General features: G+C 35.0%; 3 protein-coding genes across 4 annotated transcripts; 2 read left to right on the top strand and 1 right to left on the bottom strand.

The window, feature by feature from the left end:
• Positions 1-6,474: 6,474 nt before the first annotated feature.
• Positions 6,475-14,064, top strand: LOC111470324 (WAT1-related protein At5g64700-like). Its single transcript, XM_023115879.1, has 4 exons — positions 6,475-6,753; positions 6,834-6,992; positions 7,665-7,816; positions 13,920-14,064. Exons 1-4 carry the CDS (start codon positions 6,490-6,492, stop codon positions 14,062-14,064), a joined length of 720 nt encoding a protein of 239 aa, XP_022971647.1. The 5' UTR covers positions 6,475-6,489.
• On the top strand, positions 9,214-13,777 carry LOC111470340 (WAT1-related protein At5g64700-like). Its single transcript, XM_023115892.1, has 6 exons — positions 9,214-9,414; positions 9,497-9,559; positions 10,080-10,196; positions 11,436-11,682; positions 11,774-11,932; positions 13,622-13,777. Exons 1-6 carry the CDS (start codon positions 9,245-9,247, stop codon positions 13,775-13,777), a joined length of 912 nt encoding a protein of 303 aa, XP_022971660.1. The 5' UTR covers positions 9,214-9,244.
• A 2,864-nt stretch (positions 14,065-16,928) lies between the features above and the next one.
• Positions 16,929-19,793, bottom strand: LOC111470338 (brain acid soluble protein 1 homolog). Of its 2 annotated transcripts, XM_023115890.1 has the most exons (3): positions 19,368-19,793; positions 17,719-17,823; positions 16,929-17,664 (listed from the first exon to the last, which is right to left on the bottom strand). In XM_023115890.1, the coding sequence occupies exons 1-3, from the start codon at positions 19,620-19,622 to the stop codon at positions 17,233-17,235; spliced, it is 792 nt and encodes a 263-aa protein (XP_022971658.1). In that variant the 5' UTR covers positions 19,623-19,793; the 3' UTR covers positions 16,929-17,232. The 2 variants fall into 2 exon arrangements, with proteins under 2 accessions (XP_022971658.1, XP_022971657.1); XM_023115889.1 differs by having other exon boundaries at positions 16,929-17,823.
• Positions 19,794-25,598: the final 5,805 nt, after the last annotated feature.

The following is a 25,598-nucleotide window of genomic DNA, read 5'->3' as shown; positions in this document are numbered from 1 at the left end:
AATTTTAGGTCAAATTAAGGACGTTATAGCTTTTAAAACTTTAAATTTTATGTCTAATAGATTTATGTGTCTTAAAAATGTCTAATAAGCTTTTCAATAAGTTCTTGTTTAAATTTTAAAAAAATCCATTGATCTAAAAGCTATATAAAATTAAAATTTATATGTAATGAGACTTAGAGGTTCAATTTCGTATCTAAAAATTTGTAAACTCTTAAAAGTTTATTTTTGGGATATATCAGACACAAAATTAAAAGTTTATAGACTGGTTAGACACTTTTAAATTTTTTCATGGACCTATAAAATACAATGTTAAACGCTTTGATTTTTTTAACCTTACCTCTGTAACAAAACCTTCTTTCAACCTTCAAATTCTAATTCTCATCGGTTAAAGTATCAAAGCATTGTATTCTCAATAGCTAGTCAATCACATGACAATAGAGCCAATCAAATCCATACTTTTTATACCTCAAAAATAAATTTATTTTTTAGACCTTTACTTCAAAACTTATAGAATAAAGTATTCGTGTCTCACTTATTCGTTTGCTTTGGTTTTCGTTGGTGAAAGTGAATCGAATAGTTAAGTACTTGGGAAGTAGTTTAAGAGTTTATAGCATTTTAGGATTAAGTTAAGATTATTTCAACAATGATATTTTAAGTTTATCATTATGACCAAGCTTCTAAGAACAATGATTTCAAAGAAAGCTCCCCTCAAGGAGCGATCCGATAAAGAAATAAAGAATCAACATAGATCATCGTCAATTTGCACATACCAGTTCATTACAAATGAAGCCCTCAAGATTCAAGATCTATAAGGAACTTTAGGACTAAAACACCCCAAAGATAGATTCAAAGTCAATCAACCACCATAAAACCTTCAACTTTGTTGAACATTTGTGTCAAAATATCCTTGTGAATAGATATTTGGATTCAATACATCTCTTCTCAAGAGATACAACCATCAAATATCGTGAAGAGTTTAATTATGTTCATATAGTGATATTTGAGTAAAAGAGATACATGAATGAACCAAAACCACATTTGAATTGAGAATGATCTTGAGGATAAAATAACTAAGAAAAAAGTTATTACCTATACCAACAAGGTACACTTTTCTTTCGGTGACTCAATCATAAGAACTCCAGAGTTAATTCTGCTTTGCTTGGAGCAATTTTATGTTAGATGACCTAAATTTTTTTCTAAAAGATCTGTGTTAATCTGTGAGGATAGTCTTCACTTTTAGAAGCGAGAAACAAGTAACGTAGCTGTGTTAAAGTGAATACATGAGAATATTAGGACAATCAAGTGTGGAATCCTGAACATGGATTGTTACAATATAGGTCTCGTTCCGTTATTTAGGCTTATAGACAATAGTCTTGCCTCTCAATATTCATTCAAACCTTGCTAATGGGGCAGTTTATTTTAACACTAACCCAAACTTCTTGGTTTCTCTCTAATATTCTAACGTACTAAAAACCTATGTCTAGATCTCGCTGAAAAAGGATTGAGATTAGAAAACGTGTTCATTTGATGAATATCATTTTCATAATAAGGATTGACGATACTGATAGAATCAAATGGTAAAAGAGCACCAGTCAAAATTCCAAAGTTGCTACCTTGGGAGCAGATCTTCAGGAATCCATAATGGACCTTTCTTCCTATGGTTTAATCAAAAGGAAGCACACACTCAAATATGTGCTCTTTGGGTTCAAAAGCTTTTATTGTGAGAATATGATGGCTACAACTTCATAAAGAAAGTGATGAATTAAAGATTTATTGTGGTCACGAGGGATATATGAATGAACCAGGACCATATCTAAATGAGATTGATTCTAAGAATATGATAATTAAAAAAAAAAAATAGAAGAATTAATAGTTATTACCTATACCAACAAAGTACACTTTCGTTTTCAGTGGAAAGAAAATTTAAAGGGAAACAATTGTTGTAGAGGTGTTGAGAAGTTTAACTTCAAAGTCTGAGCATGGCTACTATAGAAGAAGCTAAAACTAAAGATCTATTATTCTCATTTATCGAACTGTTAGGCTCGCTTCAAATTCATGAGTCAAGAATTCAGAGACCATTAGAAAGGAATGAAAAAAAAAGACACTTCAAGTGAAGGAGACAACCAACAACCATGGAGAAAATGTTTGTTTAGCAAGTAGAGGTTGTGGTAGAGGAGGATTTCGCAACAACCATGGTAGTCGGAGAAAATGTTTGTTTAGCAAGTAGAGGTTGTGGTAGAGGAGGATTTCGCAACAACCATGGTAGTCGTGGTAACAGGGGTAGAGAGAGAAATAATAGACAAAGGCACTTCATATAAAGATCAATATATGAATTTTACAACACAAAATGTAGAAGAAGAAAAGACTTTTTATGACTTGTATTGATATTTACCCAATGAATTTTACAACACAAAATGTAGAAGAAGAAAAGACTTTTTATGACTTGTATTGATATTTACCCAAAGAAAATATATGGTTTGTTGATATCAGAGACTCGAACCATATGACAAACACCAAATATTTACTCTAGGAGCTTGATGAGATGCAAAGAATTAAGGTACAACTCAACAATACAAGAGAGATGCAAGTTGAAGAAAAAACCACGGTGAAAGTTGCAACCATTCACGGAAACATAAAACTGTTAGATAGAGTTCAATTTGTGCTTGATTTAGTCTACAATTTATTGATTATTGGACAATTAATGACTGGAAGATATTCCATTTAATTCGATGACAACATAAGTGTCATTAAAATAAGAAATTAGATCACAAAGTTCAAATTGTCATGATTTCAAATAAGGTGTTTCCATTGGTTGTTTCTAACCTGAGAAATTTTGCTTTTGCTGCTAGCACAAAAGATAACTCGACTTTTTGGTATCTGGGATATGGGCATCTTCATATGAAGGGGCTTGAAGCCACCCAGAGATAAATGTATGGTTTTCGGATTACCAAAAACTGATTCAATTAGTTTATGTGAATGATGTATTTATGATAAGCAAACTAGGAAGTCCTATTCTATTCGAAAAGCTAAAAGAGCTTCAGATTGTCTAGAACTAATTCATGTTGATTTATGTGGACAAATACAAACTAAATCCTTTGGTGGTAGTATTTATTTTTACTATTAGTTGATGATTATAGTTGCATGAGTTGAGTTTACTTTCTATAGGAACGTTTGAGAAGTTTCAGAATTTTAAAGTTACGTGTAGAACTAAAGTGGTTGCAACATTAAAGTTCTTCACGTAGATAGAGGTGACGAGTTCATATATAAAGAATTCAATCTATTTTATGAAGAAAAGGGCATCCAAAGGGATTTAACAACTCCTTAAACTCTAGAACAAAATAGAATCATTGACGAAAAAATCAAACTATTGTAGAGATGACAAGAAGTATTTTACAAGTAAGGAGACTTTCAGATTAATTTTAGGTCGAAGTTATAGCTAGTATCTGTCTATCTATTAAATCTTTCGCCAACAAAGACTTTCGTGAATCGAACTCCTTATTATTAAGCATGACGTGGAAGAAAAACCATAGGAGTATTTGATTGTGTTGCTTATGCTTTCATAAATCCTCAATTTCATTCCAAGCTTAATGAAATATCTTAAAAATACATTTTTATTGGTTATTGTACTCAATCAAAAACAAATAAACGATATAACCCTCCTAATGAAAAGATTTCACTTAAAAAGGGATATAATAGTGGATTAAAATGTGAGTTGGGATTAGAATAAAGAATAGAAGAATCAAGAGATTACAATTGAAGTTTCTCCGAATGAAAAAAGACAAGAACCAACTAGAGTACATAAGATGACACACAAAAATTTTACAAACGGGGAAATTATAAACAAATTACAAAAGCCTCAAAAATTTAAAACGAAGCTTGACACTTTGAAATGACTGACACCCCTCTAAAAGTGCAACTCTAGAGCACCTCTCCACCTTGACTAGTAACCGTGTAACTCTAGAGCACCTCTCTACTTTGACTAGTACTTAAAAAAGAGATAAGTATAAAAATATACTAAGTAAACAATCTACTTGTAGGCTCTTATCGCTTCTTTCTCCTAATAGGTTCCTACAGTTTTCCTTTAGTCTATACGAAGTTCCAATTGATTCTTCATTGATCATCTACCTGTGTAATCCCCTGTCCCTCATCGAGACTAGTTTACGGCATCATGACGTCAGCCTTGACCTATTCCTACACTCAATAGAAGTGTTCATACTAAACCACCAACCCGCGTAGTCTCTAATCTCTTCCAAGATCGGATTACGAAGTCACAGCGTCAGCCTTGAATCATTTCTACACTCATCCTAACACCTATTCGCGTAGTCTCTTGTCCAACCAAGACTTGTTTACAAGTTCGCCTATTTCTTCACTCGATAGGGGTCCATTTCTTGAGCTAACTATCCATGTAGTCCCTAGTTCTTCTCAAAAACTAGTTTAAGAGGATTAAAGCGTCAGCCCTGACCCGACAGTACACTCAATAGTAACTCAACTAGTTTCGTAATTCTGTAAGCTACTTAAATCATGATAAGACACCGTGGAGGTCTACTAGGTTCTTAGGGGCATTCATGCAGTTTAAATTCCATTTTCTCAATTCCAAGAAGTTCTAGGTTACGGCTTAACCAATCCCTAGGTTCACATAGGTCTAACCTCTAGTTCTACATGTAAACCGCACTAGTTATAGAGTCGTAATCTTAATTGAGTTCTTGATGCATGCTTTAGGAGGAAAAATATTTATTAATTGTCTTTAACACGTCAAATGTGTCTACCTATTCAGAGATATCTATTAAGAAGGTATTCCTACCAACCCTTAGTGCATGAAATGATAACATAAATGAGACACAATCAAACAAGCTCAATGGGGAGATAACATCCATCAATAGCTCGAAACACAGATCAAAATATCACTTCCTTCGTCATACCACAATAGAAGACATTAAATAAGGCATTCTTGTCAATTATTTTGTTCTAAGGGAAATTTCATAATTTTATCAAGTACGTGTCATAGTTATCCAAATTGTTTATTCTATGTTTTTCTAATCACACATATTTTAACCACCTAGGTACATTATGCTCGCATGCTAGTTTGTACTAGCGATCCTTACAAGTATCACTTTTCTAAAATTTAGGTAGTTACTTATAGGATGAAGCGTGCCTTTCGAAGCTTACTTTCCCGATAATTGAGAACCCCAAATTTCTTGAAAACTTGTTGGTAGATCCTGAATCAAGTCAAATTTAGGCCAGTTTCAAAATTGGGACCAAAAGCAGTCGAACGAGAGTCAAACAAGTTTCAAAATGTGTCTCAAGCGCGGGTCACATGTCACCACGTCCCAGAGGAGTCTTCCACGTGCATAGCCACACATGTGTACTGACGCGCTAGAGTGGGGAGGATGTGCGCTCTCATGTTGCCACGTGGTATGAACGAGTTGGTTCGTTGAGAACAAGTGCATGGGTCCAAGTCTTGCGGCATGCGTCGAGAATCTAAATTTTCTTATGCTGACCCATGGCAAAAGTTTAACACTCATAGATCTTGACGAATGCTAGAACTCCTATCTCTGGTCGAATCGTCTATAACTTACTTCATAGATTTTGGGCATAGTACTCCCTAGATTAACATACTCAAATTTCAGAACCTAATTTCTAATATTCTTCAAGGATCTAAGAGAAATTCGAGAACAAGGATTCAAGAACTTATCTTTTGATTTTCCTCGTTTCTTGACGGTTTTGGATGATTCAAAGGTCCAGAATGCTTCTCCTCTAGACTTTATGAAGGGTTCATGAAGAAACTCGACTAGAATCAAACTCCTCACGACTGATATGGCGGTTACTTCCCTCTCTTTATAACTTTCTTTCTCTCTCTACTTCTTTTCTTTTCTTCTCGTGTCCTCTTTTCCTTTTTTTTCTTTTCTTTTGCTTATCTTTTACTAACCTCCTTAGGTGCTTGATTATGAGGAGGGAAGAATGACCAAACTACCCTTCTAGATTGTCTTTTACTGTTCTTTTCCACCCTTTTTATTTTATATTTTCTTGAATTAGGAGAGTTCTCCCAGTACTTTTTCCTCTTTATAATTTTGAAATTAAATTTTATTAAATTAGATCTTTAAGACTCTCAATAAAAGAAAAAAATTAGATTTTAAATTTCTTATCGGGTTACACAGTTCATATGTGTAGTTACTATACTCTATATCAATTTAATGCAAACGAAGGAGTCATGGACATTATTAGCCTTTTGTTTCGCTACTCTTTTTAGATCCTCGCTCATCTTTCTATGTTTGGTCCCTACATTGACCTTTCTGATTGTACTAATAGCACTCTACATTCTTATGTCTGTTTTTTTTTTTCACTTTTCCAACTGCTACATGATTATTCTTTTTAGAATTGACCTTATTACAGTAAACCCAACCCAAAAATATTATCGGATATTTAAAAGCGTTACATTCAAGCATTTCCATTACCATATTTTCCTCATTGTTAATCTCTAAGGGAAAGAAAATGTTTGGTAGGGTGGAGATGTTGAAGCTAAAGTCAATAGTAGGATTAGCAAAGGTGGGAGGAATAGTGTTTTGTATGGGCGGTTTGTTGGTTTTGGTGTTCTACAAAGGCCCTCAACTCACATTCTTTAACAATCACCACCTTTTTTCTATACAAAAACATCATCAAAATCCACTTCATGTTGCTTCAACCCAAACTTGGATTAAGGGTTGCTTCCTAATGATGGCTTCAAATACCTTGTGGGCTTTATCACTTGTTCTTCAGGTACTTACTTCATAATTATTTTTAATGTCTTTTTATGAAGGATCGTAAAAATTTATAACGAGTTCTTTGATTTAACGCAGGCATTTGTACTGAAATGTTATCCTTCGACACTTCTATTCACTAGTCTTCAATGCCTTGTTAGCTCGTTTCAATCGTTCGTTATTGCCATTGCTTTGGAGAGAAACCTTGACGAATGGAAATTGTCTTGGAATCTTAGACTTCTTTCGGTCGCATATTGTGTAAGTCATTTTGTTGGTTGACTCTGACATTCTCCTATATCTCATGCAACATGATTGTGTCATTTGATGGTCACTTTTTAGAGTAAAGTCTATCCTCACATACACAACATTACCTAATTATCACTTTCAAGAGGGAAGTTTATCTCCACATACCAAAACGGGTGGTTTCACATTTGTTTATCTTCACTTACATGCTTCCTAGGAAAATTTTCGAGAAGTTGCCCAACCTAAAATTGCTCAAAGCTAAACATGCTTAATTTTGGAGTTCTTATCATCGAATCACTCAAAAAGAAAATGCACCTTTTTGGTATAGATAGTAACTTCAATTCTTTTTAGTCTTTCTCAAGGATCCTATCCTTAAAATTACTTTCATTTGGATGTGGTATCAATTTGTTCACGTCCATCCTTTATTAGGGCGTCAAATGGCCACTAGCTTCTCCCTTGATTCGTCCTTTATTTACATCTTACTAGGAGAGATACTGCTTTAATACCATTTGTAATGTATCATGCATGCATAGGATTCTGATAATGATTTGAAATTTGAATTTGGCACTTGATACCTCTAATGGAGAACATAAATGACTAAAATACCCCTCTGGGATTGATTTTGACAACTTTTTCCATTTTTTTCACCATTTTTATATACATACTTACCAAATCAATAATATGCAGGGAATAGTGGCAACTGGGGTTACATATTCTCTTCAAACATGGGTCATTAAGAAGAAAGGACCAGTTTTTTTAGCCATGTCAACGCCAATTATTCTGGTCATTACAACTATTTCTTCTGCCGTTCTTCTTGGCGAGAGTATCAGCCTTGGAAGGTAACTTAAGTGTTTGATTTCATTTGAGATCTCATGGTAATCCTAGTATGTTGAACCTTAGAACCTTCGTAATATACAAAATCCTAGTTAAATGTTTAACTCTAAAATCAACTTTATTTTTTAAATCTAAATATACTCAAGAATGTCAAGATGATAAGAAATCACCGTGAAAGAAAATAAGGTTCGGATTACTTTGTTGATCAAATGAAGATAAAAACCCTAATTTGAAATCACTTTACAAGCAATTGAAAAACAAATAATACTAAGTTTACCATATAAAATAAAATTGTTGAAAAAATAAAAAAAACTACAACCTCTAACACATAGGATTGATACTGGAGGATGACGCTCCTCCTCTTTTAACTCCATATAAAAAAGAAAAGTTGTATTTGGTGAATTTAAAATGCTTTAAGGTTTTTGACTCATCTAACCTAGTAAGTTATCCCAAACTTTTCTCTTGGTTATAGGAAGTTCGAACTTAGATTTTACAACTATCAGAGTTTTCGAAGTTTTGAGTGGTTCTCATGCTCATCACAAACCCATTAAAAATTTGGTACTTATTCACCTTTTCTGTTCCTTCATTGGTATCTTGGATTTTTGAGGTGTGACGTTATCATAATCATCTCATAAAGAGGGAATTACGCCATCATGACTCTAAATATCATCTGTGTCAAGTTAACTGATGACCCTTTCTCAAGAATATACGTAAAGGATTCGTGTGTCGGCTAAGTATTGAGTCTACCTATGTAGTCCCTTATCTCCATTGAGGATGAATCTATAGAGTTGCAACCATGTTTAGGAGGCCCTTGACCTATTTCAACACACGATAGGGATACCTAATTGGTAAGCTCGATGCATTATCCTATCTAACCAATGTATTCCAATTTTCTGGCCTCGAGCAACTTGACTAATAAGAGAAAAGCCCAATTTCTGTATCCAAAACGCATGACCCCGATCGATCCGACCTCTTATTTCAAAAGCCAAGGATCACGGTGTGAAAAAGAGGAAGACAGGTCATTGGAAGAGAGCAGAGGTACAAGTTCCTAAATACCTACAGCTCAGTAAGAGTACTATTAGGTTCAATCTAGGTTACTATACACCACCAATGATGTATCAAAGGAAATAGGAAACAGGCTCTAGTGATACTGTCAACAACTATATAGGCATGATAAGCTTTCTTAGTCCTTTCTTAGTGCCGTGGAGGTTAGCTAGTTTCTTAACACATCTAAATGATTTAACCTTAACTCTCAATTCCAAGATTTTCAAGACTAGCTCTTGAGGCTAATCTGATTCTAGAAGCATTATGGTTATGGCTCTGTTCTCTGATCGCTTCTCACAATTTTTAGGTGTTTGGTCTACTAGAACGGTCATGGGCTTCGTCATCATGAACCAATCAAAGAACCAATCAAATTACAGAGTTTGAGGAAGATGGAAAAGAAGCCTTATTTTGCAGTGTTACTGAGACACAGCATATATGCAGGAATGTTTCTGCTGTCCAAAGCTGCCTTTGATGGCGGAATGAACAACTTTATCTTTGTTTTCTATAGGCAAGCCATAGCCACACTGTTCTTGCTACCCATCGCTTTGTATTTTGAATGGTAACTCTTTTTTAGTCTACAATTTTGTTTTTCTTTCTTCATTTTCTTAGCTTCTCTCTTTAATTTTCTGTTTGTTTCTCAGGAAAACTGCGCCTCCCCTCTCATTTGTAACCTTCGCCAAGATCTTTATGCTTTCTTTATTTGGGTATGCTTTTATTGCTCCTCTCTTTGATTTTGGTTAAAAAAACACATTTGTTCTTGTATAACTTGCATGAAAGGATTTAGATTTTGTAGTTTTAAATTTGCAAACATTTAAACAAATAACTCGTGAAGTTTCAACGTTTATAATAGATCTAATTTTTATTTTTAAAAAAACACGGTCTTGAGAGTTAACTATAAAATATTCTAACTCTGTTCGAGACACGGTTTTGAGGTCTTGAGAGTTAAATAGACCATCTCTATTTGTTACGGAAGTATGTATATATATTATAGATCAAACTAGAGATGCAAAATCATTATATACCAAAAATCAATGCTTTTATATTTTATAGAAAAGAAATCAATTTACAATTTCAACTTTATAAGTAAAATCAAGTTTTATAAGAGAATAAATTTAAGATGTTGTTAGTAATTCATTTGAACATGATTCTATTTTAAATAATCTAACTCATAATTTCCTAAAAACCAAATTATGTAACCTCAAATGTTTGTTATTCTATTCGTAGGATCACGGCAAGTCTCGATCTTCAGGGGGTTGCTCTTATTTATACATCGGCGAGTTTAGCTGCAGCAACCGTAAATTCTATTCCAGTCTTTACCTTTCTTTTCGCTCTTCTATTTAGGTAAACTACAGATTTTAATTTTGGTCTTTAAACTTTCAAGCTTTTCGTTCATATGATTTTGGAGTAATATCTAATATGTTCTTAAACTTAAAAAAGATTCATTAGGTATCTAATTGGACTTAATTATTAAATAGTTTTAGGTTAAATCAGAAGTTTAGCGTAATAAATCATGCCTAGGATTTGGAATCATAATACGGCACATGATCGGCCCGACATTCCTCTGCACCCCTTGTGACATGGTCACTTTACTTATTTCTTGCTTCTAAGAGTGAAAACTATCCCAACAAATCAACATGGGTCTTTTCAGTTACAAACCAACCCGAGTTCTTTCAGTATGTTTTATTCTCATCCACATACTTCCTATAAAAACTTACAGGAGGTCCCTCATCAAATAATTGTTCCCAGCAAAACACACTTAATTTTGGAGTTATAAGATTAAGCCACCGAAAAAGAAAGGTGTATTTTGTTGGTATAGGTAGTAACTTTCCATCCATTTAAGCCTTTCTTAGCTTTTATATCTTGATAACAGGTTAGGGTTTGGAATCTAAATTCGGCACATAATAGCTTCAGCATTTCCCTACGACATGGTGACTTTACTTACTCCTCGTTTCTAAGGGTGAAGACTATCCCCAGAATCTATCCCCACAAACCAACACAGATTCTTTCCATTTAACTTTAGAGTTCCTACGATTGAGCCACCAAGAAGGTGCATCTTGTTGGTATCGGAAGTAATTTTCAATTCTTTTAAAGTCTTTCTTAATCATCCTATTCTCTCTCATTGAATTATGGTATCGAAAAATAAAAAACCTATTTTTTGTAATGGCCCAAACTAACTGCTAGCAGATACTGTCGTCCTCTTTGGGCTTTCTCTTTCGAACATCCCCTCACGGCTTTAAAACGTGTCTGCTTGAGAAAGGTTTTCACACCCTTATAAAGGGTGTTTCGTTCTCCTCCCCGACCAATGTGTGATTGTGGGATCTCACAATTCTTTCGATCTCCAATCCTAATTCTCAATCTCACCGACCATGTAACGATCTAATTTTCTAGGTTTCGAAGCACAGACCATAACAAAAAAGACAAACAAAAGTACGATAAAATACACATAAATATGGTAAAAAATTTCAAAACTTAAAAGGAAACAACACCCCATTTGAAATATAAACAGAAATTAATTACAAATTGGTCGGTGTTGTTCAAATTTATTACAAAATGGTAACATTTTGGTTCATTGTTTGGCAGGTTGGAGGTGTTGAGGTTAAGGTCAATTGTAGGATTAGCAAAGGTTGGAGGAATAGTGTTTTGTACGGGCGGTGTGTTGGTTTTGGTGTTCTACAAAGGCCCTCAACTCACTCTCTTTAACGATCACCACCTTTTTACTATACATAATCAACATGAACTTCATGATGCTTCAACCCACACTTGGTTAAAGGGTTGCCTCCTAATGATGGCTTCAAATATCTTATGGGCTTTATCACTTGTTCTTCAGGTACTTACTTAATTTCTTTCTAATTCTACGAGTCAAGACGTGTTTAATAACGATTTTGTTTTTAATTATCGAGTTTTTTGGTTTAATACAGGCGTTCGTACTGAAAAGTTATCCTTCAACGCTTCTTTTCACAACCCTTCAATGTCTTGTTAGCTCGTTTCAATCGTTTATTGTTGCCATTGCTTTGGAGAGAGACCTTGACGAATGGAAATTGGGTTGGGATCTAAGACTTCTTGCCGTTGTATATTGTGTAAGTTATTTTGTTCTTTACTTGAATTTTGTTGATGTTAAAAAAGTTATCATCGTGAATGCATACACAAATCGTCGCTTCTAAGAGTGAAGTTTATCCCCAAAGAACAACACGAACCATGTTGTCCTCATTCACATACTTTCTAAAAAAAATCTTAGAAGGTCACCTAACATAGGATTGCTCGTGACCTTCTAAGATGCCCACCAACTCCACCTTGGTTCGTTTAGCGTAAAGCCAACATGGCTCGTGTTAGGTCACCTTCTAAGAAAATCTAAGAAAAACTAAGACAAAAAAGTGTACCTGGTTGGTATAGGTAGTAATTTCATTTTTTTTTTAAAGTATTTCTCATAAATCCTATCATTCGAATCACTTTCATTCAAATATAATATCGATTCATTCATGTATCTCTTATTTACTCGGGCATCACATGCCCACCAACTCCACGTGAGTTTGTCCTTGAATTACATCCTACTAGGAGAGGTACCACTCATGCCATTTGTAATGCATTATGTCCAAGATTTAGAACCTAGATTCAACACTGATGACACAACATTCTCCTACATCCCCTATGACATGACCATGTCACTTATTTGTCGCTTCTAAGAGTGAAGTTTATCCCCACAAACTAACATGTCTTTTCAGCATGCTTTTGTCTTTTTTCACATGTTTCCTAAGAAAATTTCTAGAAGTCGCCAAATATAGGATTGGTTTAAAGTATGCTTAACTTTAGAGTTCTTACAATTGAGACATCAAAAATGAAAGTGTACCTTATTTGTGTAGATATTAACTTCAATTCATTTAAGCCTTTCTTAAGAATCATATTCTTAAGATCAATATCATTCTAATATGATCTTGGTACCCCTCATTTACTCGGACGTCACATTGAGTCTTTTACAAATATTCATTCGTTTAAGCCTTTCTCACATTTTATGTAGATGAAAATCCCCAAGTAGTGAACCTTTTCTATGTAACTAAGGGACTTTATAGAAAAGAGTTAGATCCATACTAATTTTTCATCTACAAAGGATTAGTTGGTGAACCCTAAGTAAGGTCCAAAATGTCACGTCCAATTCTAGGACTACTAACTACTTGGTAACTATGTGATCCCTCACCTATCTTGTCTGCAAATTTACGACCCAAGAGACTTGTTGGGAGAAATTTGTTCATTTCCACAAACGATGTTGTACAAATAAGGTTCTACTATCAAGGGACTATCCCATCAATACCAATCTATATCATCCTAAGTACTCATGCATACCTCTATTAATTGAGATAGGTTCACTACTAAAGTTAGCTAGTTACCTAACTTAATAATTCCCACACGACACGGTCAAGGATCGGGAAGTGACCTTGACTCTAGTAACATCGATCACAATTCTAATCAAGGCATAGTAAGCTCATGGCTAAACTCAGATTCTCTTGGGTCTTTTTTTTTAAGGCATTATAACCATAAAATCATTTCCCTATGTTCTATTCTTATTTGACCAACCCCTACTTAAAAATATAAAGGCATAGTTCAAAATCCATAAATCATAAAGAAATTATTTTAAGTCTACTTATTTCAAACATGCTCGACTAATCGTTCATATTTACTTAACCCTAATTTGAAATGAGAGGTTCAAATTCATGCTTTGATGCTTAAATCTACGTTTATCTAGTAATCGATAAAGATAACAATATTTGGTGCAGGGAATAGTGGCAACTGGGGTTACATATTCTATTCAAACGTGGCTCATTAAGAAGAAAGGGCCCGTTTTCTTAGCCATGTCAACACCAATTGTTCTTGTCCTTACAACTCTTGGTTCGGCCTTTCTTTTTGGCGAGAATATCAGCCTCGGAAGGTAACTTAAGGGTTTGCTTTTTTATTCGACCCAAAATTGAATATTCTATTAAAAGATCGTTACTATCTCAATAGAGTTAAATTTAATAGTTAGACGTGTTAATAATAATTTGCTTGTTTGTTTGTTTGTTTTTTGGTTGGTTGTAGTGGTATAGGAGGGCTCTTATTGATCGCAGGTCTGTACAGTGTGCTATGGGGAAAGAGCAAAGAGCTGAAACTCAATTTAGGGCTAAAAGAAATAGACAGAGAATGCAGTTTGCCAGTGAAAGGAAGCGACACAACTAAATCATGACATCTCACTATTTTCCTTTAGGCTTTCATTTTATTTCATTTCATTTTTTAAATTTAGTTTATGTATTTTTAGATAAATCTTAAAATTTTTGTTATTGGTCAACCAATCATTTGTGATAGCCAAGACCCGTCAATGACGACATAGTTCATTGCTATAAAAAAAAGGAGGACTTGAACCTCTAACTGAGCTATTCTAGTCAATCATTTGTAATAGTCCAAGCCTACCTCTAGTAGATATTGTTCGCTTTTGGACGTTATGTATCGCGGTTAGCCTCACGATTTTAAAATGTGTCTACTAGGGAAAGATTTTTACACCTTTATAAGGAATGTTTCATCTCCACTCCAGGCATTGTGAGATTTCACAATTCACTGCCCACGCTGGCACACCGTCCAGTGACTAACTCTGATACCTTTTGTAATAGCTCAAGCCCACCACTAGCAGATATTATCCGCTTTGGTCCATCATGTATCGCCATAAGCATCACCGTTTTCAAACACATCTACTAGGGAGAGGTTTCCACACCCTTATAAGGAATACTTCGATTCTCTCTCAAACCGCTAGAAGATATTGTCTATTTTGGCCCATTACGTATTGTTATCAACCTCATAGTTTTAAAACGCGTCTATTAGAGAGATGTTTCCACGCCCTTTGGACTGGCACACCTTCCAGTGACTAACTCTGATACCTTTTGTAATAGCTCAAGCCCACCACTAACAGATATTATCCGCTTTGGCCCATCATGTATCGTCATAGCATCACCGTTTTAAAACAAGTCTACTAGGGAGAGGTTTCCACACCCTTATAAGGAATGCTTCGATTCTCTCTCAAACCGCTAGAAGATATTGTCCGTTTTGGTCCATTACGTATTGTTATCAACCTCATAGTTTTAAAACGCGTCTATTAGAGAGATGTTTCCACGCCCTTTGGACTGGCACACCTTCCAGTGACTAACTCTGATATCTTTTGTAATAGCTCAAGCCCACCAGTAACAGATATTATCCGCTTTGGCCCATCATGTATCGCCATAGCATCACCGTTTTAAAACACATCTACTAGGGAGAGGTTTCCACACCCTTATAAGGAATGCTTCGATTCTCTCTCAAACCGCTAGAAGATATTGTCCGTTTTGGCCCATTACGTATTGTTATCAACCTCATCGTTTTAAAACGCGTTTATTAGGGAGATGTTTCCACGTGTCTATTAGTGCGTGAGTTCAAATTCCACTTATGACGCCCACATTTGATGAAGGTGCATATAAATGAAAGTCAAGATACCTTGTGGTTAACAGCCACACGCTCTAACCAATTGAGCTATTCCAACGAATTATTTGTAATAGCCCAAGCCCACTTCTAGTAGATATTTTTTTGCTTTTGCACATTATGTATTACCGTCAGGCTCACAATTTTAAAATGCGTCTAAGGCAGAGGTTCCTATACCCTTATATAAAGAATGTTTTGTTTTCCTCTCGAACCACTAGAAGATATTGTCCATTTTGGCCCATTATGTATCGTCGTCAACCTCATAGTTTTAAAACGTATCTACTAGGGAGATGTTTCTACACCCTTGTGGCACTAGACTCAAGTTTTGGTCTCGTGAGAGAGGGCGGGTTCTGTTAAAAATTGGGATGCTTATATTTAAATATGGAGATGTACCAACACTGTCAGTGAAGCCAATTTTGGAGAAATACTATCGTGGATATTAATTGAACTCACACGACATGATTTTTTAAATTTCAATTTTTAGATGAAAAAGATAAGACAAAAGCAAATAAAATAAAGGTAAAATAAAAATACAATAGCCTAAAGTTGTGTGCAATTTAAGACAAACAAAATCAATTGAAATCTAATAAAAGTTAGTGTTGTTCAACACGAACACATAGAGAAGAGAAGAGAAGACAAGGAATAATCAAGATAAGGGCAACGAGTAAACAAGAGTGTTAAAGATAGGCTTGTTGAAGGGTTGAGTTGGGTAGGGCCTCGGGACTTAACCTCGAAAGGCAGGATTCTGAAGGAAATTTGGGTATGTGATTCTGGAGCCAAATCCATCTATATGAAATATGAAAGCTCACCAAATTTGGTGTCAATTAAACACTGGACGAACGCTCCACGATACCGTATGTCCATTCATCAAAATCATATCTCCAGCTAATTTAAAAATGCCTCAAAGTGCACCTTAGGGGAGGTATAGTGTCAACTCTCCACCACCCATGGGCCCTACGGCCTAAGCGGCTACCATGTGGCACATGCGTGTGTCACAGTGAGGGAAAGCATTCCGAGACAAGTGTCTCGGGCGACTTCTTTTGAAATGGGTTTTTCAAGGATAGTATCAGGCGACACTACAGCCCATGTGTCGAAGGTTGGATTATGCACCAGTTATTCAGAACGAATGCCATAAATGGTCTAGCATGGACACAGGAGAGTCCAATGCCCAATGAGAACCTAGATGGATTGATGTTTAGGATATCTCGATGAGATGATCGACACATGGGTCAGTTCTCAACAAATGTATCTGAACAAGCCAAGATAGTCGAGCTATCCCGAGACATGGGATAGCATCACAATACATGGGTCATATTGTTGGGAACTGAGATTGCAATGAGATGTGACATTGCATTGAGAAACCTTGGCCCCAAGCAGAGATAAGGTCAAGTCAAATGACTTGGCCTAGTGTAAAAATCACAATGCCGCACAATTGAAGAAGTATGACCCATACAAATGAAAGCAATTCCATCTCCGTACTTGAACAATGTCGCTAAGGAGCTCATATTGATTATGAACATAAGTATATAGCATTGCTACAATCAATTGACCCTTCTAGAAATAGTTTCAAAGACAGAAATGAGAATGAAGTTGAGGCAAATTCCAGAGTCAACATGATGAAGAATTGTAAATTTCACATTTAAAAGAGGGCATTCTATGTTCATATTAATCTTACAAACTCGTATGTCTACATGCAAAGCAAAGGAAAGAGGATGAGCAACTCAATGAAAAACCAACAAATGATATACAACAAAACAATAGAAACAAAGCCTCCAAACACAACAATCTAACCTTGATCATCATGGCAGATTGCAGCCACGTCTTCTTTGGGCAAAGTTTCTCCCACATCATAAATTTAAACAGCCAACAACAAAGGCGTCTTCTTATACTTTCAATACTTCACTTTTCATCAGCTTGTTATTTTCTCCTCACCAATTACCTTCACTACTTCATCGTTTTGTTGTGCTGCCTCAGTACTGGTTTCCGTTGGAGCAGCGGGCTTCGGTTCGGTTTCTTTCGGTGTCTCCGTTTCGGTCTTCTTGACATCAATGATATCTTCTTTTTTCTTCTCAGATGCTTTGGTCTCATCTGCTGCTGGTGTTGCTTCAACTAATGTCACTACTTCAGTTTCATCAGGTGGTGAAGGCAAGATTACTTTCTCCTCAGGAAGGGTCTCAGAAGTTGTGGGAACAACATCAGCGATCTGTATCCTTTCTGACTCGGTTTCTGACGCATTTAGTTCGGCTTTATCTGTATGTTTTTCAGGCGCTACTACAGTTTGAGGCACCTTCGTCTCCGCTTCGTCGATATGTTTTTCAGTCTCAACAACAGTTTGAGGCACCTTTGTCTCGGCTTCGTCAGTATGTTTTTCAGTTTCTGCTATAGTTTGAGGCACCTTTGTTTGGGGCTCTTCTATACACTTTTCAGTTTCTAGTTCAGTTTGAGGTGCCTTCATTTCCCCTGCTGGCTTCTCACATTCATTTGATTCATTCCCTTCTTTCTGCAGTATATTCAGATTTAGACTATAAGCAAAGAAAGTTTTAGCTGCCATAACATATTTTTCAAAACAAAATTGATCTGAGTAGATCAAACCAAACTTTGTGTCCCATATTTTGAAGCAGTTCAAACCGACAACTTCAAAGCACAGCTACAGCTAAGCTAGCTAGCCATTTACGAACACACATCTCATTTATAATACAAAATCAATTTGGGCACCCACCAATTAGCAATGCAAAGATCATATTGATCAACAGTCATTTTCCAAGCAATGCACAAACAACAAACTATTAGGAGCGGTGTGAGATCCCACATCAGTTGAGGAGGAGAACGAATCATTCTTTATAAGAATGTGGAAACCTCTCCCTAGAAGATGCGTTTTAAAAACTTTGAGGGAAAGCTCGAAAGGGAAAACCTAAAGAGGACAATATCTTCTAGCGGTGGGTTTAGGGTCGTTACAAGCAGAGACAATAAAAGTACAACCTATGGAAGGTCAGCTGATCCTAAGGCCAACTATCAACATAACCTACAGATCAATATTTACTCGAATCCAACTGTGTTTTGCTGGTTGCAGGAATGCATAACTAGGGCCCTGGGGACATGCCGTATCCGAACGTGCGGGTGAAAAATGCATCAACCCTTTTCCCATCAAGATCACATGGGAATGAAAGAAACCACTATAAGGTGCAGCCAAACAGGTAAGGTTCAATGAGCCATGAAACAGCCATAGAAGAAAGATGAGGAAAAAGGGGGGCCCCTCAAGGAAAGACACTTTTGTTTGTCACCAAACGAATGTGTTGTGGATTATGGAAGATTCTATGTATTGATTCTTTAGCGCTAAAGATTCGAACCTAAATTATCGAAGTCTCGGAACGTCCAATCAAACAAACAGAGTTCTTGAATCGAAAAGGAAACCATTGGAAATGAGGTGAAATTTTTCCTTGAAAGTTGAATCTCTAAGTTCTAGGATGCCGACAAGTCATAAATTACGAGGAAGTGGGCCATTTTGGAAAATATAATTGCAATTATTTACATCGCTTTTTACCTTTGGGACGACTGTTCAGTTCGCTTTACGTCCAAAAGAGGATAAAGGTTTTTTTTTCTGGAAAAGAGTAAACAAATCTGTTTGGTTCCCGATAAACCGCCGTGATTCGCGAATAAACTCCAGAGGCTCCAAAAGAAAATATGAAAACGCTATAAAAAATTCAATTCAGAAACAGAGAAACTCCAGGTATCAATAGCATATTCTTCATTTTCTTATACTTTTTCTCCCATTTCTTTCTCAAGAACCAAACAGCCGCGAGTCCCCTAATTTCAAAATCAACCAGCACAATCCATTCAACGAACAACAAATAGCGAGAAAGAACTTCAACGATAAACAGAGAAAAAAAGAATAACGATGAATTCCTTAAACAACATATTTAATTATACTCAACAAAAACAGCATCAGATTCTCAATAGACATTCAAAAAACGATTAGCAAACGATAATCGGAAGAAAATCGAAACAAAATCGAGAAAACTAAAATAGACGATGATTGCGAAATACCTCTTTAAACAAGTTGCTAAGTGAGCGGGTTTTAACTCTCTGATCATCCGCCTTATTGTCGTCGTCATCAACAACTTCCTTGCCTTTATCGCTTTGGTTTCCCTCTCCGGAAACTTCCACCACTGAAATCTCAACGTTCTTCTCCGGCTCAACAGCGACTACAGCATCAACATCCTTCTCCTCCACCTTCTTCTCCGGCTCAGGTGCCGGAGCCTTGCCGCCGTCAACCTTCGGCTTAGTCGCACAAGCTCCCATTTCTCCTCGTCTTGATTGGATCACCTATTTTCTCTCCAAGGAAGAAGAAGAAGACGTTCAGAAAGAGAGATGGAGAGAAATTTGCGAGAGAATTTAGGATTTTATATGGAATGAATTTGTTTGTGTTTTCCAACAATTTTTCTACCGCGAAACAGAGAGAGGAGAGGAGAGGTTTTTTTTTTTTTTTTTTTTTTTTTTTTTTTTTTAATAATAATCATAATTATTTGATGTTTTTATTATTTAATAATGAAATTAAATTACAGCTAGGCATTGGCGTCATCTGAGCTGGCTATATCATTGTGGAGTTTCTTAATTCCAAGTCGTCCAATGTACACCTCAGCATATATTTTGTAAATAAATTAATCTGTGACCAACGATTTGTCACCCGACACCCGCTCTATTTTTTTAAATAAATAAATAAATAAATAAATTATACTAAAATTACAATTTTAGCCTTTAAATTTTTATATTTTTTTCCCCTAATAAATCTCTCCCTACAAATTTTCAATGTTTTGAAAACTTCATTAATTTATTTCTACAATTAAAATCTATTAATCTATTTTAAATATAAATTTTCTTTTTTTAATTATTATTTTCTTTTATCTTTTTTATGGTTTTTTTTGTCTCCTAATATTAATAATTAAAATATTTTTTAAAATTTAATAGAAAATTAAACTATCATTGTTCATCGTTTACGTCTTCGAGTCTGATCTTAGGCCAACTTTTAGGGTTGTAACGGACGAATAAGAAAAAAATTGTGAAACTTAAAACATTCCCTTTTAATATTGTGAATAAAAATAATTACACATTCATGTGTCAACTAATTATTATTATTTGTGATTGCAATCTGTCAATGAAAATATATTGAAAATAATTATTAATTGGTGTAATTACAACTAATCAATATGTTTCTAAATGTTAATCATTATCAATCTAGTAATAACGCCAATAACTACGTAATGAAAATATATTCTCTCTCTCTTTGAGTGTCTTTGCATGAGATCACATCGGGAAAACCATCAAAATCTTTGTCGGTATGACCCCTCTATGTTTTATGGTGATATGGTCATAATTAGCCGTGTTGTATAGTGAGACGACTCGGAATTGAACATGAGACAACGTAGATGACTTAAGTTGGAGAAAGACTATGACATGGACACCTAGCACCATCTCATAAAGACAAATGTAGTTATGGATGCTTGAGTTGTAAATTATCAATAGGGGGATTCCAACCTCGTCAAGTTCATTAGTCGATTGAAAATGGAACCAGTGGATGAGATCTCCAAGACATCTGACCGTGAATTTATGTTTTAAGGATGATTACATGTACTAGAGTTGTAGGAGGTCAAAGACAAGATTATATAAGAGGCCCACTACTCGCCAATTTCAATATATTTTGATAACATTAAGATATATCACTGAAGTGGTGACGTTATGTGATGAAAGACATAGTAGACTATATTAGTAAATATATGGTGTGCTGGCTGGTAAAAACATCGAGGCAAAGGCTAGTTGGGTTAGTGTAGCCATTGAATGTGACCCGTGGAAATGAAAGAAGATTTTCGTGTAGTTCATAGTAGATCTACTTAGAATTGTTAGGGGTTTCATAGTATCCTAGATCATCATCGATCAACTCACTAAGTCTATCTACTTCCTCACATGAAATCTCTGTTGGACACAACTGTACACGATAAAGATAGTAAGGCTTCATGGATTACCAATAAGGCCTCCGACTTGTGGAAGAGTTTGTAGAAGGAAATGGGGTTTGATTGCATTTCAGTGCAACCTGACAGACGAATGTTGAATCAAACTATAGAAAACATGTTTTGAGCTTGTGCCTTCGATTTTATAGGTGAAATGGAACGACCACTTACATTGAATAGAATTTACTTATAACAATAGTTATTAGACTGACATGTCACAAATCGAAGTTTTGTATAGAAGGAAGTGTCGATCACCAACCTAGTGGAGGAGGAAGTCGAATAACGTCCACTTTTAGGAATGAAGTTGGTCCAAGCTAAAAACGATGCCATCTTTAAGATAAGAGCAATGATGCAGAAAGCGTAGAGCTGACATCAAACTATACGTGCGCCAAAAAGTTAATAAAATCGTATTAGATTGGTCCATTTCAATATTACTAAAATTAAAAATGATTGGAAATCACTATAATTAATTTTATTTATTTGTCTTTTTCTCTAACATTATCACTTATAAACATTTAAAGATTTAAATGAAAAATTAGAGGCACACAAAATAATATCTTTACTTGAATCAATTTTAAAGAAAACGATTAATGAAATGATATTATCCACTTTAAGCATAAGTTCTCATGATTTTTTCAAAAGATCTCGTACGAATAGAGATAGTGTGTGATCTTCAAGAATCCTTAATAGAAATAATAAGGAAGTTTATCGAAATAACCATCTTTAACCGAGCGCATAATAGTTTATTGATTATACGTTCTTACACGAAAGATGAACGAGGTCAATTTATAGATATCTATTCGCAGTCAAAAACCTCATTTTATATTATCAAAATTCAAGCATTCAACTATGAACAAAATAAAAATCAATAGTGGATATTGTTGAAAGTCAAATGAATTATATATATAAAGGGGGAAATCTTCATATCAATTTTTTAAAAACAAGTTGCCAAACATCACCCATAAACAACTTTGTTTTTAAAACTTGGGTAATTTTCGATCGAGAATTAAAATATTTGATGAACTCTCGAGTTTTTTTGTTTAATCTGGACGTGTTCTTGAAAAATGAATAGAAAAATAGAAGTTTCAATAATACCTTTAAATTTAATACTTAAATTAATAATGAATTGGTTGGTTTGAATTGAGGTGGAAGGGTTGATAATGAGGTCGTGCCTCCCATTATTATTACTATTAATCATTAGTGTTTCACAACTAAACCCCATTTAACATTTTTCTAACTTTATCCAATAATATAACTCTACGCGGGTTTGATTCGAAACATCTTTTAGATTAATTCTGGAATTAATTTTCTGTTGATTGAGTTGGTGACCCGAGCAATCGGAATAGAGTTCACAATCCAACTCAACTCGACCTAGATTAACCCTGAAATTAATTTTCTGTTGATTGAGTTGGTGACCCGAGCAATCGGAATAGAGTTCACAATCCAACTCAACCCGATCAAACTCTCTATTTTCAGATTATATTATATTGAACCATGTGTAAAGAAGTATTATAGATCTAATCTTAGCCGAACTCTGGAAAACTAGCAAAGGTCATGCCATGATGTGTTTAAATGATAGGTCTCGTTATGTTGCATATGTTTGTATTTTCAGACCTCAACAGTGGGATTACTTATCGAATATTTCTTAAAATACTTAAGTCACGTGCTAGTTTTATTTCTTACCTTTAAATACTAATGACAGCATCACGATGAAGGTCATGGAATCAATGTTAAAGTAGTTGCATTATGTCTTTTGTATCCCTTGAGTTAGATAACGACATTAGTTTATTATTTTCTTTGTTTTATTTAAATTTTATATTATTTATTTTTTGCTGTTTTGTTTTGTATTATTTATTACGAACGTTTAAGTTCATGACACCGTTTGTTGGATGATGAAAGTCTCACATTGGCTAATTCAGGGAATGATAATGGGTTTATAAGTGAGGAATACTAACTCCATTACGGTATGAGACCTTTTGGGGAAGCCCAAAGCAAATCCATGAGAGCTTATGCTCAAAGTGGACAATATCATACCATTGTGAAGAGTCGTGTTCGTCTAACATGGTATCAGAGTCATGCCCTAAAACTTAGCCGTGCCAATAGATTGGCAAATCCTCGAATATCGAACAAAGGACTCCAAAATGAAAAAAGGAGTCAAGCCTCATCGAAGGTATTAAGGGGAGGCGTGCTTTGTTCGAGGGGAGGTGTTGGATGATGAAAGTCCCACATCAGCTAATTTAGGAAATGATCATGAGAGCTTATGCTCAAAGTGGACAATATCATACTATTGTGGAGAGTCGTGTTCGTCTAACACTGTTTACTTCATTTCTAAAATGATTTTTCTGCACATAATAGATATGTCATGCACGTAATACCTACCTTGTTTTCAATAGAAAAGTTGGGTTGTTACACCGTTCATCTATATATTTTGATACCTATTCTATTTTAGAACGCGTAAATTTCATTAATCTTTAGTTTTTTAATCGAAACATAATAAGAACTGTTCATACAAGAAAAACGTCAATGTAAAAAAAGAGTTTGTGAGAGTGAAGACAGTTACGAAAAACCAACATAAGACATTTCAACACGTTATGTCCTCAGTCATATATTTTTCAAGTTATTACGAATATTCTCATCATTATAAATTATAAATAAATACTAACATTAACTAATAAAATATATATTATCAAACATATAAGTATTTTAAATTCAAAATAATATTCGTAACATCCCATGCACATTATATTTAATAATGCATCTTATGTTCCACAACAAAAATTAATATTCATAACTATACATTAATTTCAATAATCTAACTTCATGCTTCCATTTAATTATCATAATCTAATTACATGCTTCCAACCATTTATATTTTGACCATTTCATACACCTAAGTCTTAGCTTATTTTTGATCTTCTATTATCATCAACTTCTCAAATCGTCTTTTTCAATTCCTTCATGATCGCCACCATTTTGTATACACATAATTACTCATTTCGTCATAAACTTTATTGTCGCATTATGAATGCTTCCCCCGTCCGATTGGACTCTTTGCTTATCATGGAAACGACCATTTTCTTATTCCACTTAATCGAATGAGTTTCTTGCATTTTTCGGTTTCTGATTGGTTCATTCAATAATGTTTTATTTCTTGAGAATTATAATTTTTTTATCGCGATCAATGTGTTCAGAATTATTGGGAGTGAGTCCTACATTGGTTACTTTAGTGGAAGATCATGATCTTATCAATGAGGAATACTATCTCCATTGGAACGAGGTTAATAGCCTGATCTACTATTATTTTAAGTACTCACTTCATTTCCCGTGTTGGATAGGTGAGATTGAGAAATTGTAGTCACTATCCATTAGATAATCAAGCTCTCAAGGTGAGTTTGAAGTTATAAATGGAAAAATTGAACCTATTTGGAAGTTAAAGTGTTAATAGTTGGGTTTTGGCCCTTAAAATTTTGTTAAGAAGCCATTTTCGATACTGTCGAACCCCACCGTTAGTAGATACTGTCCTTTTTGGGTTTTTCTTTTTGGGCTTTTTCTCAAGGTTTTTAAAACGCGTAGGAAGAGGTTTCTACACCCTTATAAATAATGATGCTCCGTTCCCTTCTCCAACCAATGAGAAATCTCACAATCCACCTCCCTTCGGTGTCCAATGTCCTCGTTGGCACACCGCTCGGTGTACACGCCCCTTAGAGGCTCAATGTCCTCACTGGCACATCGTTCAGTGTCTAACTTTGATACCATTTATAACAAATCAAACCCACCACTAGCAAATACTGTCCTCTTTAGGCTTTCCCTTTCGAATTTTACCTCAAGGTTTTTAAAACGATATACTAGGGAGAGATCTCTACACTCTTATAAAGAATGTTTCGTTCTCCTCTCCAACCAATGTGGGATCTCACAATTCACCCCTCTTCAGAGTTCAGCATCCTCGCTGACACTCGTTCCCCAGTCCAATCGACGTGGGATCTCACAATTTCAAACTAAAGAATAACTCCACTAAACCTCTAAAGCTTTTGGAGTAAATTTATCATATCTTTTTCAAATTAGTAAAGAATAGTAGAAGGTCAATGTCAATCAACAACTAAACCCATTGAATTAGTGATATTTAATGATTACATTTCCATACATGAGAGATGCAAAATGTCAAAAGGTTTTATTACTTTTCAGCTCCTTTCCCTTCCCACGAGTGCTATAATTAGCACCATTCCCATTCTAAATTCTCTCTTAAAAGAGCAAACAAAAAGAGGAGAAACAAAAG

This window comes from Cucurbita maxima, unplaced genomic scaffold (assembly GCF_002738345.1).
Source record: "Cucurbita maxima cultivar Rimu unplaced genomic scaffold, Cmax_1.0 Cma_Scf00044, whole genome shotgun sequence".
In the NCBI taxonomy this organism is placed as follows: Eukaryota; Viridiplantae; Streptophyta; class Magnoliopsida; order Cucurbitales; family Cucurbitaceae; genus Cucurbita; species Cucurbita maxima.
This window is presented reverse-complemented; position numbering and strand designations above follow the sequence as displayed.